We start from the raw sequence: 12,875 nt of genomic DNA, 5'->3' as shown, positions 1-12,875 counted from the left end.
AAGTCTGGAAACAATACCAAGCCCCTAAAAGTCTCACTAATTCTAAGCACTAACAGCTTCCTACCTGAGCGAATTCACTTTAAGTAATCAGTTTTTCTCTGCACCTCACAAACCAGTGTTGCTTCAAGATAATTATTTTTATTAATCCTCCTAGCAGGAGAACTGTGGAAAATCAACTAAGCATCTGTGAAGCAAAACTAGTCAGGAACCATACTTCTACATTCTAGGGTAACCTGCTGTAGCATCAAGTTTACAGGAGAAGGAATAGTGGGTGGGCTGCTATGGAGGAAAGATGGGAAGATGAAGATGGAAAAATATTTAAGGGTTTTATAGTATAGCCCGTCACTGGAGTATCTGAGCACCGTCCATGCAAAAATCAATAGGAACAGCAAAGTCCCTAATGGATTTCATGGAGTCTCCAGCACTTCCGCTTTATGGGGTCAGAACTCTGCTTGGGGTAGGGTTGAGGGATAGGGTGTTAGTGATGTGTTGGCTAGAATTTATATACACAGTACTGGAATAAAGACGACTAGAGTTTTTAAAGCAATATTACTGATTTTAATTAGGAATATATTTGCTGTTACACATTCCAGTGGACACCAGGACCAGAGAGCTAGTAATTTCAGTTTCCCTTTAATGCAGATAATCACTGTTGGAGTTTGGATAGCGATGGAAAATACAGTTGTTTAGCAAGAGGTTGTAACCTTGTTTGACCAGTATTAATAAAAGAACAGAAACCCCCAACATACCAACTTTGTGTGTTTATGTATAGGCCAATATTTTGTAGTTCACTGTGTTACCTGGGAACAGTAACTGAGAAGGGATTACATTTCACACTTAACTAAAGCTTTGTTCCTCCTGCTGCAGTTTTCCTTAGACCAGCGTTTTCCTGATCTGCTCACTAGCTTACTCCCCAGCTCAATAAACTCACACACTGTAAACTCGTTGTGAATTAAGAATGAAACCAGCTAACACCCAAAACAACTTTCTTTACATATTTTTTAAAAATTACAAGATATTAAGATGCCTGGAAGTGAACAGTTAAGGGATCCATCCATTTCCCCGCCGCAATATTATCCCTCATCACTTGCTATCACCAACCCACTCACAGTTAATTTTACATCTGCTTTTTGTTCTACAATTAATAGAAGCTGTTAATGTTCTATTTTGTTTCTTAAATAGAAAAAAGGAAAATAACCCCAGGGTACATTAAGCAATATAAACATTTAGGTTCTTGCATAGTTGAGGCCCCATGTAACCGAGATTCTGTGGCAATGGATAATGCCACGGAAGCCAACCCTTGCACACCTTTGGCCACTGAAGTCTGCCACAAAAATCTAAGCTTTTTGCATTGAAAAAAGAAAAAAGTTCCTATCCCTCACAGACTTTAAGGCCAGCAGAGACCATCCTGATTACCTAGTCTGGCCTCCTGCACATCACAGGCCACAGAACTTGACCCACCTAATCCTGTAATAGATGCATAACCTCTGGCTGAGATATGGAAGTCCTCTAATCATGAGTTAAAGTTACAGAGAATCCACCACTTACTCCAGTTAAAACCAGCAAAGGACATGTGCCCCATGCTGCAGAGAACATAAGAATGGCCATACGAGGTCAGACCAATGGTCCATCTAGTTCAGTATTCTGTCTTCCGATAGTGGCCAATGCCAGGAAGGCAAAAAAAAAAAAAAATAATAAAAATATTCCAGGGTCTCTGCCAATATGAGCTGGGGGAAAATTCCTTCCCGATCCCAGATATGGTGATCATTTGGACATTGAGGATGTCAGCAAATCCCACCATCCAAACACCTGGGAAAGAATTCACTGCAGTAACTCAGAGCCCTTCCATCTAGTGTCCCCTCTTTGGCCAACAGATATATTTGCTACTAGCAGTCGCAGATAGGCCAAATGCTATTGTAGGCAATCATACCATCCTCCCCTCCATAAACTTATCAAGCTCAGCCCTCAGACAAGTTAAGTTTTTTTGCCTTGACTATTCTCCTTGGAAGGCTGTTCCAGAACTTCACTCCTCGGACAGTTAGAAACCATCATCTAATTTCAAGCCTAAACTTGTTGATGGCTAGTTTATTTCCAGGGTTCCCTCCCCACTCTGAGGTACAGATGTGGGGACCTGCATGAAAGACCCCCTAAGCTTATATTCTACCAGCTGAGGTTAAAAACTTCCCCAAGGCACAAATTCCTTTCCTTGTTCTTGGACGGTACTGCTGCCACCACCAAGTGATTTACACAAAAATTCAGGAAAGGATTACTTGGAGTCCCTATTCCCCCAAAATATCCCCCCAAACCCTTTCACTCCCTTCTCTGGGAAGGCTTGAGAATAATATATGAACCAATTGTCTTTAAAGTAAGTACAAACCAGACCCTTTGTCTTTAGGATGCTAAAATCAATCAGGTCCTTAAAGAAGAATTTTTTTTTTTTTAAATAATAAAAAGTAAAAGAATCACACCTATGAAATCAGGATGGAAGGTAGCTTTACAGGGTAATAAAAAAATTTTAAAACACAGAGGACTCCCCTCTGAACTAGTTTTACCGTTACAAAACACAAAAATAAAACTACCTTTTAGCATAGAAATAATTCACAAACTAAAACAAAAAATAATTAACGCATTTCCTTGCCGTACTTACAATTTTTGTAATCTTAAATAAATCATTTCAGGTATGTTTTTTAAAAAAGAAATGTTGTTTCTGCCTGGTCTCTCTCTCTCCATCCGGAGAGGGAACAAACAAACAAGCATAAACCTCCCCCCCCCCCCCATTTAAAGTATCTTCTTTCCTTATTGGTCCCTCTGGTCAGGTGCCAACCAGGTTATTTAAGCTTCTTAACCCCTTACAAGTAAAGTGATTCAGTATAGCTGCAAGGAGGGATTTTATGCTACCCTTATCTTTATAACAGCCTCGACTACTCTCCTTGGAAGGCTGTTCCAGAACTTCACTCCTCGGATGGTTGGAAACCATCATCTAATTACAAGCCTAAACTTGCTGATGGCCAGTTTATATCCATTTGTTCTTGTGCCAGCATTGGCCCTCAACTTAAATAACTCCTCTCACTCCCAAGTGTTTATCTCTCTGATGTATTCATACAGAATAATCGCATCTCCCCTCAGTCTTTGTTTGGTTACGCTAAACAAGCCAAGCTTCTTAAGTCTCCTCTCATAAGGTAGTTTCTCAATTCCTCTGATCATCTTATTAGCCCTTCTCTGCACTTGTTCAGTCTGGATTCATCTTTCTTAAACATGGAAGACCAGAGCTGAACACAGTATTCCAGATGAGGTCTGACCAGTGCCTTATATAACAGAGCTAACACTTCTCTGTCTCTATTGGAACTACCTCGCCTGAAGCATCCTAGGACTGTATTAGGTTTTTTTCCCAAGGCTGCATCACATTGGCAGCCCAGTCATCCTGTGATCAACCAATATTCCCAGGTCTCTCTCCTTCACTGTTGCTTCCAACTAAGAAGTCTGCAGTTTATAGCAAAAATTCTTGCTGTTAGTCCCCAAGTACATGACTTTGCACTATTAGATTTCATTCCATTTCTATTACTCCAGTTTTCAAGGTCATCCAAATGCTTTTGTAGGATATTCCAGTCCTCCTCCATTTTGGTAATACCTTTCAACTTTATGTGCTCTGTAAATTTATTACCACAATCCCACTTTTTGCGCCGCCATTAATAAAGATGTTAAATAAGATTGGCCCCAAGATGGATCCTGGAGGAACTCCACTCGTAACTTCCCTCCAGCCTGACTGTTCACCTTTCAGTATGACCCGTTGTAGTCTCCATATTTGTGAAGATAGCCTTGAACATGGTTCTGAGATGTGTGAATTGCTCCCAAGTGAGGACAGCCAAACTCGACCTCGTTCATATTTTCAAGGTAATCTGCATTCATCACAATTGGGTTTTTAACCTCAGAAAACTAAAGGTGACACTTTTAAGCATTTAACTGAATATTACCTTGGCAGAAACATCTAGTTAACATACTTATCCCACAATTCCAACCTACTTCCTCACGTAAGCATGCCCCCTAACTGTCCTCTATCCAGCTGCCAAAGCTTCCAGCACCCCTGACAATTTCCATAATGTAGTTAGGCTGTCAACCAACGCAGAAATCTTCAGCATACTGAAAGTGCAGGAGCACTGCACAATACATTCAATAATATCTCAGTGACAAAGCCTGTTAGTACTGGCTGTATTGTTCTTTTTCCTGCTTCATCATAGCCTCAATTTCTAGCTGAAATGAAACGACTGCAAAGATTCTGTTTGCCACAAATGAATGCCCCAAAATCTAGAGGCCTTATCACAGAACTGAAGTTCAGCTTGCTATAGAACACACAGGACTTCTTCACAGGGTAGCGGGTGGATAGAACAGCGAAATGATTATAAATACAATTGGATTGCTCTGTTGGGGTTCATAGGCTTACGTAAGTCGTGCAAGTCTGTACTGAACTATACGGTGTAACAACTATACGTGTAACTTTTTTGCAGTACAAAAATACTGTGCATTACAATATACTAGAAATGGGATTTTATGATGTCCTAGTAATTTGTTACAGATGTATAGAAGATGCAAATTTTACGAGGGCAAAGGATGAAGTATTATATGGCAGGAGGGAACTGGCAGTCTCCCACATGGGGATGGGAAAATGGTTTATTTCCAAGAGACACTCTTACCTTTTCAGGGAACAATGTTTTGAAGTGTAGAATTTTTGTAATTAAACGTGACATGGTTTTTGGCTGTTGGCAGAGCCCACAGGAACACTTCTAAACTCTTTTTAAAGTTTTTTTGTTTGTTTGGGAGATTAAGTTTTTTTTAAAATGAGAAAACCAACAACTTAAGTCCAAACGACATATATGACTCACAGGAGAGGAATCCTGCTCCAAAAACATCTTATGAAGACCATTAAAACAGAGCTCCTGCATGTTTCGGCACATCCAACAAAGGCAGGAATGTGTGCGTGTGCACATGTGTTTGAGGGCTGTGTTGGGAAAGAGCTCTATTTGGGTGAATTGTAGAGGTACTGACGGGGAGAGGGGAACTTTTATCTACATTAAAACACTCAAAATTCTATATTGCTAGAAAATTTTAGGCCTTGCTTAAGTTAACAGAGAAAAGATTCCTTCCACCCAACCAAACACAGGGGACTTTCCCCTGTTCCACTCCATGACTCATTGGTTTTCTTTAACTTCTACCCCATGAAGACCCCACAATCCCTTTCAACCACCCTTCCCATGCCTGCCATTTCTCCTGCCCCTCCTACTCCTGCCTCTCTGAGAGCTCCCCATTCTATTAAGGAAACATAGCTCAGTGTCGCTCTTTTCCCTACATGTCTATCCCAGTCCATTGCCTCTTCACCATAATTCCTTCTGAATTTCTAGCCCTCCCCCAGATGACCCTTCGCTCTAGTTCTATGGGAGCAATAGCATCTTTGGCAGTAGATCCTGGTGTCAGCAGCAGGCCAATTTCTCTATATACATTTATTAAAAATGTTGAACATTGTTCGGTGTACACACAAACAGAGTAACTTGGACTACAACCATGAGCAAAAGGAACAGAGAAACAAGTACAGCATCCTGCTACCATATGGCAGCTCTCTGCACAAAGCATTTCTCTGCCCTGCCCTAATAGACAAGGAGTCAGGACCAGACATTCTTTAGCAAAACAAAACCAAAAAGCCACAGTCTGATTTTAACAGAACAGTCTGACAGTTTATGAGTTCCTCTTAGCTTCCCGACAAGGCAACCATTTAGCACTCAGAGCCTCTTCACCAGTTTTTTTTTTTTTTTACTGCCTCCTGTTTACATCCTTCCTCTAATAAATTCCTACTTAACTCATTCCTCGGCCTTCCTATCTTGGTGTGAGAGTATGTAAGTCCTATTCCAAGCTATTTTTATTATTCTTTCCACACTCTCTTACACACACATGTGCATTTTTGTACAGGAACAGTTTGCGATAGGAGTGAATACGATAAAAGAATATTATTAAGGCTGCAAAATCAAGCACTCAAAAGTTCGGAGATGCCAGAATTAAGGCTGCCTTTGCAAACTTAATTCAGTCCCATCGTGCACATTTATTAGGATACAGTCTATAATTACATGAGCACATACAATTTCCCCCCTCAAGACTATGTACTGAATGAGGCAGGGGTCTGGGAGGGTGGTGGGGGTGAGAGAGAGAATGTGATCACATAAAGACTGAATCATAATTAAGGCTAAGATTTTGTGACTGATATTTTTAGTAAAACTCATGGACAAGTCGGGGCAAAAAAATAAAAATTCACAGAAGCCATGACTTGTCCATGAGTTTTACTAAAAATATCCATGACAAAATGGGTATCTGTGGGTTCCCACACCGCCTGAAGCAGGCAGCTGTGCAGGGGCTACGACAGGGGTGGGCAAACTACGGCCCGTGAGCCACACCACACGGCTCAGCCCAGCTCCAGCACTCCAGCTAGGGTGCTGGGTCGGGGCCGCGCTGACACTCCTGCTTGACCTTTTGCTCTGTCCCGGTCCCAGTTCTCTCTCTTTCCCACCCCTGGCTCCTTGTCTCAGTCCCAATCTTCTAGCCCAGCAGTCCCAGTTCCTTCTCCCAGTCCCGCATCCGATCTGTCTCTCTCCCGACCCTCCCCATCCCACTCTCCTTGTCCAGCCAATCCCAGTCTCCCCCTCCACTGCATCTCCTTGTCACCTCTCCTCCCCTGTCCCACCCACTGGTTCCTAGCTTATACAGTCAGTCCTGGTCTCCCTTGTCCAATCTCCGTGTTGCCTCCCGGAATTCAATAAGGCCAACAACTGTCCCCCCCCCTCAAGTGCTCTTTCCCTCAAGCACTCCCACCCACAGCCTACCCTCCTCCGCTTGCCCTCCCAACCACAACTCCCAGCCTCCTTGCCAAGCTAGTCTCTGTCTCTCTAACTCCCCAGGCAGTTTCTCCCTCCTCCCCCCACCACTTTCAGACTCCGACTCCTTGTCTCAATCTACTCCTTTCACTCCTCAGGTGTGGCTTTTGTCCCCTCTGCATTAGAATCAGACAGACAGCTTCCTCCTCCATGCTGCCTGGGTCCCAGTAAGGGGGTCATCTAGAGCACAGGACAGACTCACTCCCTGCTCTCAGTTCTGGTATCCAGCCCCACCTCAGACCAGAGCAGCCACTACCAGGAAATTCCAGCTTCAGCCCTGTAGCCCTGGGCTGGAGGGAGCATGCTCAGATGGCACACGCAAAGGCAAGTCTGCACTAGGAAGTATGAGATGCTCAAGTGGGCCCAGTGGAGACAGAATCTTTAGGGATTTAGATGTTAAATTCTTACAAGTGGCTAATGAGCGTGGGTGAAATACCATTTTGGGGCAGATTTTCCACAGGCCCATCCCCCACATCCCTGCTCCAAATCATGCTCCAATCATGGAAAAGTCACCTTTTTGTTGTTTTTAACATGGGCCAAAATAAAATAATAATAATAATAGTTCTTTGAAACAGATGAACAGTTTGACTAAAATTTTCCACAAAATTCAGCATGAGGCAGATACCAGCACGGAAAATTTCAGCCCAAATGTTTAAAGTTTGGCAAAGTCATAAGCAATTTGAAACAGGGTCTTATAATGAGACCTCTGTGGCAACCTTAACAGCAGCAGCGTTATCAGGCTTGCCTATAATATGATCACAATTTCCCCCCCACTAATTCCCCCTAAAACATGTAAATAAATTTCTCCCCAGCAAGGCCAACAAAACTTGCAAATGGGACTCCTAAGCATGTGTGGATGAAGTCACTCATGTGCAAGTCGTTTCAGGACTGGGACAGAATTTTGAGTTTTTAGGCCAAACCATTTTGGACATATGATAAAAACAAAACCAAAAAAAGTGACATTTTTAAGAACTTCATAGGAATTTTGTACCCAAGGATAAGATGTGCAGATGAGCTATCAGGCACTAAATTATTTTGGGGGAAATTGTGTAAACGAAGATGAGGTGGATCTCCCACCCCTCCCGGTTTGTTTTAAAAAGTCAAGTTAAGCATAAAAAGTTTAAGCTAGTTTCCTGTTGTAACTTTGAAGTGGCTACTGCCAGTCTGTAGTAAGAAAACATGAAGGGGGAAAGTCCACTGGTGCAGTGGCAGTACATGTTCCCATACTGTTCGGTATAGTACTCTAATCTCCAGAGCTAGAGCCAATTCAAAGGATAAAAAGAAAAAAGAAAAAAGAAAAAAGAAAAGGAGTACTTGTGGCACCTTAGAGACTAACCAGTTTATTTGAGCATGAGCTTTCGTGAGCTACAGCTCACTTCATCGGATGCATAGCATATCGTGGAAACTGCAGAAGACATTATATACACACAGAGACCATGAAACAAAACTTCCTCCCACCCCACTGTCCTGCTGCTAACAGCTTATCTAAAGTGATCATCAAGTGATCATCAAGGAAGGCCAATTCAAAGGATGGCACTTACAGGCTCTCAAGAGAGCTGGATGGAGCTGTTCTTAACCAGAAAGCCAAGTGGGCAAATCTGGAAGTCAAATGGGTGGATAAAGAGGGTTTTGTTTGTTTGTTTTAAAACAAACAAACAAAAAAAAACACCACACCAGCCCATGATACGTTAAGGTTACTGAAAACGCCAATATTTAGATACAACAGCTCACTGGTTTTTTAATGTCCCCTTTAGTGCCAAGTGCTGGGGGCTACATGATATAGCAAGGCCCTCTCCCCAATGTTCTTTAGATCTGACTTATTGCATAGCACCACCCGTCAGCTTCCAAAACCCCTAAAGCCTTCTATCAATGATTACACGATGTTAGGGATATATTTCCTAGTTATAGCTTACTATTTTAGATTCACAAAACATAGCTGACAAAAAATTCCACTCTCTCCTGCGCTATGGAGCAATACATCGATTCATACGTTTTTTCAAAACTGCCAGGAAACCTCCTCTGCACAGGTCTATATTTTAAGCTTTCCAAGGACATTGTCTTTGGGTGTTCGTACAGTACCTAGCACATTGGGGGCCACGATCCTTACTCGGGCCTCTACACACAACTGCAATATAAACTAATAATATAGAGAAAATACTATTATTTTGTTATGGGCTCAAGGAGCATTTGCTGCGTGGTTTAATATTTTTGGAGTTTTTCCCTTTGTCACTGCCCTCCCCCACCCGCGGCCACTAAAAGCCAAACTATACTGAGAAAGGAAGAATAACTTCAGCTGCATTTCACGTGCTAGAGAGGTTTAATTAGTCTTTGTTCAGCATTTTAAAGATACCCAGACCTACAGGCTGTGATGATGCCAAGTATCATCATTAGCTTAAAACACCTGTAGAAAGATCCAGAGAAAAGCTCTCCACACACTTCCTGTTTCTCCCCTAGGATTTAAGCCCAACCACGCACGACTTTAAAGCGCCCAAGCGAGCCGAGTTTCGTTTCCAAGCCAGCCTGAAGAAGGGAGCGGAGATGTTCAGCGGGCTCCCTGGGAAACAAAGCGGGGAGAAAAGCCCTTCCAGCCAGGAGATCCTTTAACCAAACACCGGCAGGAAAGTACCGCCCTCGGGGCGCACGGGCGGGCGGCTCCGGGGCGGGCAGCGCCTCTGGGCTCCGGCGCGTGCCAGGGGTGTTCCCGGGGACCCCCCCCGCCAAGCCCCGGCCCCCGCGATGCACGACGCCCGCCCGCGCGCCCACCTCGTTCTCCAGCTTGTGCCGCAGGCGCTCCCAGTAGAGCGCGGGCACCCCCGAGGCGCCCAGCGCCGCTCCGTGCAGGGCCACGAACGCCTGGCGCTCCTCGCGGCTCTCCCCCTCCATGTTGCTGCTGCCGCCTTTGGGGCGTCTCTCTGCCATCGCCCGCTAGCGCGACGCCAGAGCCTGCTGGGCGGGGACTCGCTTTAAAGGCACAGGGCTCCCCGTGCCGCTCGCGGGGGCTGGAAATCACCGAGCGCCCGCAGTCCGGGCCCCTCCGCTGCAGGGGTGGTTTGCACCAGGGTTATTTCCTCCTCCTCCCCACGCCTGCCCCCCCCCGGAGCAGTGGGCACAGCACCATGTGCGAGTGCCGGGAGAGCAGGGATACACCCGGCCGCTGCAATTGCCCGTTAGCTGGCTGGCAAATAGGCAACCGGCAAAAAATCACCTCCAGATTTCAACCACACCAGCGTGGCGTGGGGTTGTTTTTTTCGTTTTTTTTTTTTGGGAGGGTGTTTCGGTTTGGCTCGTTACAAAGATAGGGCGCCTGGTGAAATAGGTACATAGATGGGAATGTCCAAAGATCAGATGTGTTTGGGGCCAGGCTATTAGTTCAGGGCAGATCTGCCAATGTGGCCATGTTTAATACATGAAATGAATTCATTTCAGCTCCACTTACAGCCTCTTGCACTGTTTTTTAGACACTTCTCCACAGTCCATATGATGCCAGCCACTTCTTGATCACACTCGAGCAACTTTTTCAAATTATTGTTTGTAATGGGTTTTCCAAAAAGGCCCCCCAAATCCTGCCATCAGCTCCATCTGGAATTCAGTGTAAGCCTGGAGCCAAACTGTAACCAAAGTGAAAAGGAGTAGCACTTGTGGCACCTTAGAGACTAACAAATTTATTTGAGCATAAGCTTTCGTGAACTACAGCTCACTTCACTGGATGCATTCAGTGGACATTCAGTGGAGATATTCAGTCCACTGAATGCATCCGATGAAGTGAGCTGTAGCTCACGAAAGCTTATGCGCAAATAAATTTGTTAGTCTCTAAAGTGCCACAAGTCCTCCTGTTCTTTTTGCGAATACAGACTAACACGGCTGCTACTCTGAAACCTGTAACCAAAGTGAAACTGAGTAATCTATTTTCATTGTCCAAACAGAGAGAAACCAGAGAGACACCATCAATAGTATAAAACAAATTTGTTTTTAAAATGATTGTGGAAATATAGAATGTGCTTTTTTAATCTTCACCTCTCACTTTATGGATGTCTCAGTCTACCAATGTAATAGGCAAATTATGTGCTTTTGCTGGCACTTTTTGCAGGGAAGCAAATTCCCAAAGTTTTCAGTTTGTAAGGTGAAATAATTCCCGCTAAATCTGTACATGTTCTGATTTAATATGGGATGGAGCTGCTTAATTCAGTTTTGCTTGAGGCACCATAAACGTTGTGGATGGAATTGACTGCTGTCACTAAGACACTTCCTCAGGCCAGAGCTGTCCACTTTTTTAGGCTCTTCTTGCTGCATGGGAGCTCTCCAGGAGTTGTGGATGCCTTGTATGGCTGCAATCTCCTCTCACTGTGGATTTTCCTCGGATAGAGTATTCACCTAGGTCTGCTCCAGCAGGTCAATATACAAGAGGAGATGGAGTCAGGATTGCCAACACTGAGCAGTAAAAATCATAAAGCATGAATTTGCTTTAAAATCATGATAGTTTTCATGTTATGTCTTCTGTTTTTTGTCTTCTGTCTTCTGTTTTTGCCTTCTGTTTTTTGCGCTATTAGGGGCAAGCTTCCCCCCCCTCCAAAGTGTACACAAACATTTCAGATTCAAGATTCAACATTTAATATACATGAAAAATACAGGCCTCTCAGGTGGATGGTTGGAAGGGACTCTACCTACCCTCTCCTAATCCCTGGGAAGGGGAGCTTCCAGGCGTCCTTCCTCATCCCCCTTCCCTATCATTATCCTGTCTCTCTCACTTTTCCACCCAGTCTCAATGACCCCTAACATTCTCCCTCCATGGTCACCCATTCTCTTGTCACCAGTCTACCATCTACATTCCCTGCCCCCTGTTGCTCTTTACGTTATCCTTCCTGCTCTCCTCACATTCCCCAGTATCCCTGTCAGTTTCTACCCTGTCTCCCCCCGCCCATATTCCCTGGCACTCCCTCAGGCCTTCCCCTCCCCCATCCTCTCTACATTCCTCTGTCTCCTCATAGTTTCCTGGTCAGCATCCTCCCCACAGAGTGGCAGCCTGGCTTTAATCTTATAGAAACAATGGGAGATGGCAGCCATAGTTTGATGCAAGCACTAATGGCAACCCCATAAAGTATTGTGAGCTGCATGATACATTCACAAGGGTTGACAACTCTGTGGATCTGGCCCTATACCTACCTACCTACCTACAATAATAAAAAGGCGGTATGTCCAAAAGCTCAAGGTACCCCCAGCACCAGTTACAAAATCAAAAATAAACTTACATAGCAGCTTACCCCTGATAGCCAACAGCACTGAATCCTCTACCGAACTTAATACACAAAACTCCTCTACCTCCACATTGATGTAACCCCTCATTAAACCCCACCCTCGCAAATAGATGCACCTTGCAGCATGCTCTGAGAGTGAACAGATCAGGGTCATTTTTAGATCAGATGGAGGAGTTAGTTTCAGAGCTCACAGCGTATGCTGTACCACCAAGCCTCCTCTCAAATGAAGTGGGATCCAACTCAATCACCTTTGCTGATAGCAACTCTGGAGCACTGTGGCACAGGGAGAGAGGTGGTCTCATAAGCAGCAAGGTTCTAGCAGGGCTTTATAGATCCAAGCTAACACCATAAACTCAACCCAGAAACCAATAGTCAGCCAGTGCAGATGATGGGCTACAGATGACCTGCTTAGCAGGCGGGCATCTGCTTACTGCTCTGTCGCATATCTCTGGATTGATTTATGGTGCATCCCTGTGTGGAGCACACTGTGGTAATGGTAATAAAGGCATGGCTCGTAGTAGCAAGGTCCGTATCTGAAAGAAACAGTAGCAATCTCTTGCCGAGGTGCAGATGGTTTAAAAAAATCATTCCTGGATGCTGCTGCTCTACAATCATCCAGCTGCAGTTGAGGATCCAACACATTGCTCAGATTGGACACCTGAATGAAAATGATGGGCAAACACTCTTAATCAAAGGGGGATAGGTCATCCTT

At 44.3% G+C, this 12,875-nt stretch overlaps 1 protein-coding gene across 1 annotated transcript in view; it reads right to left on the bottom strand.

Annotated features, from left to right (window-relative positions):
* Positions 1–9,983, bottom strand: part of TTLL12 (tubulin tyrosine ligase like 12) — a 58,189-nt gene extending 48,206 nt beyond the window's left edge. Inside the window, exon 1 of the mRNA XM_074936823.1 lies at positions 9,675–9,983. Within this exon, the coding sequence (XP_074792924.1) occupies positions 9,675–9,830 (156 nt within the window). The 5' untranslated portion in view covers positions 9,831–9,983. The remainder of the gene's footprint in view (positions 1–9,674) is intronic.
* Between the last annotated feature and the right edge of the window lie 2,892 nt (positions 9,984–12,875).

This window comes from Natator depressus, chromosome 1 (assembly GCF_965152275.1).
Source record: "Natator depressus isolate rNatDep1 chromosome 1, rNatDep2.hap1, whole genome shotgun sequence".
In the NCBI taxonomy this organism is placed as follows: domain Eukaryota; kingdom Metazoa; phylum Chordata; order Testudines; family Cheloniidae; genus Natator; species Natator depressus.
This window is presented reverse-complemented; position numbering and strand designations above follow the sequence as displayed.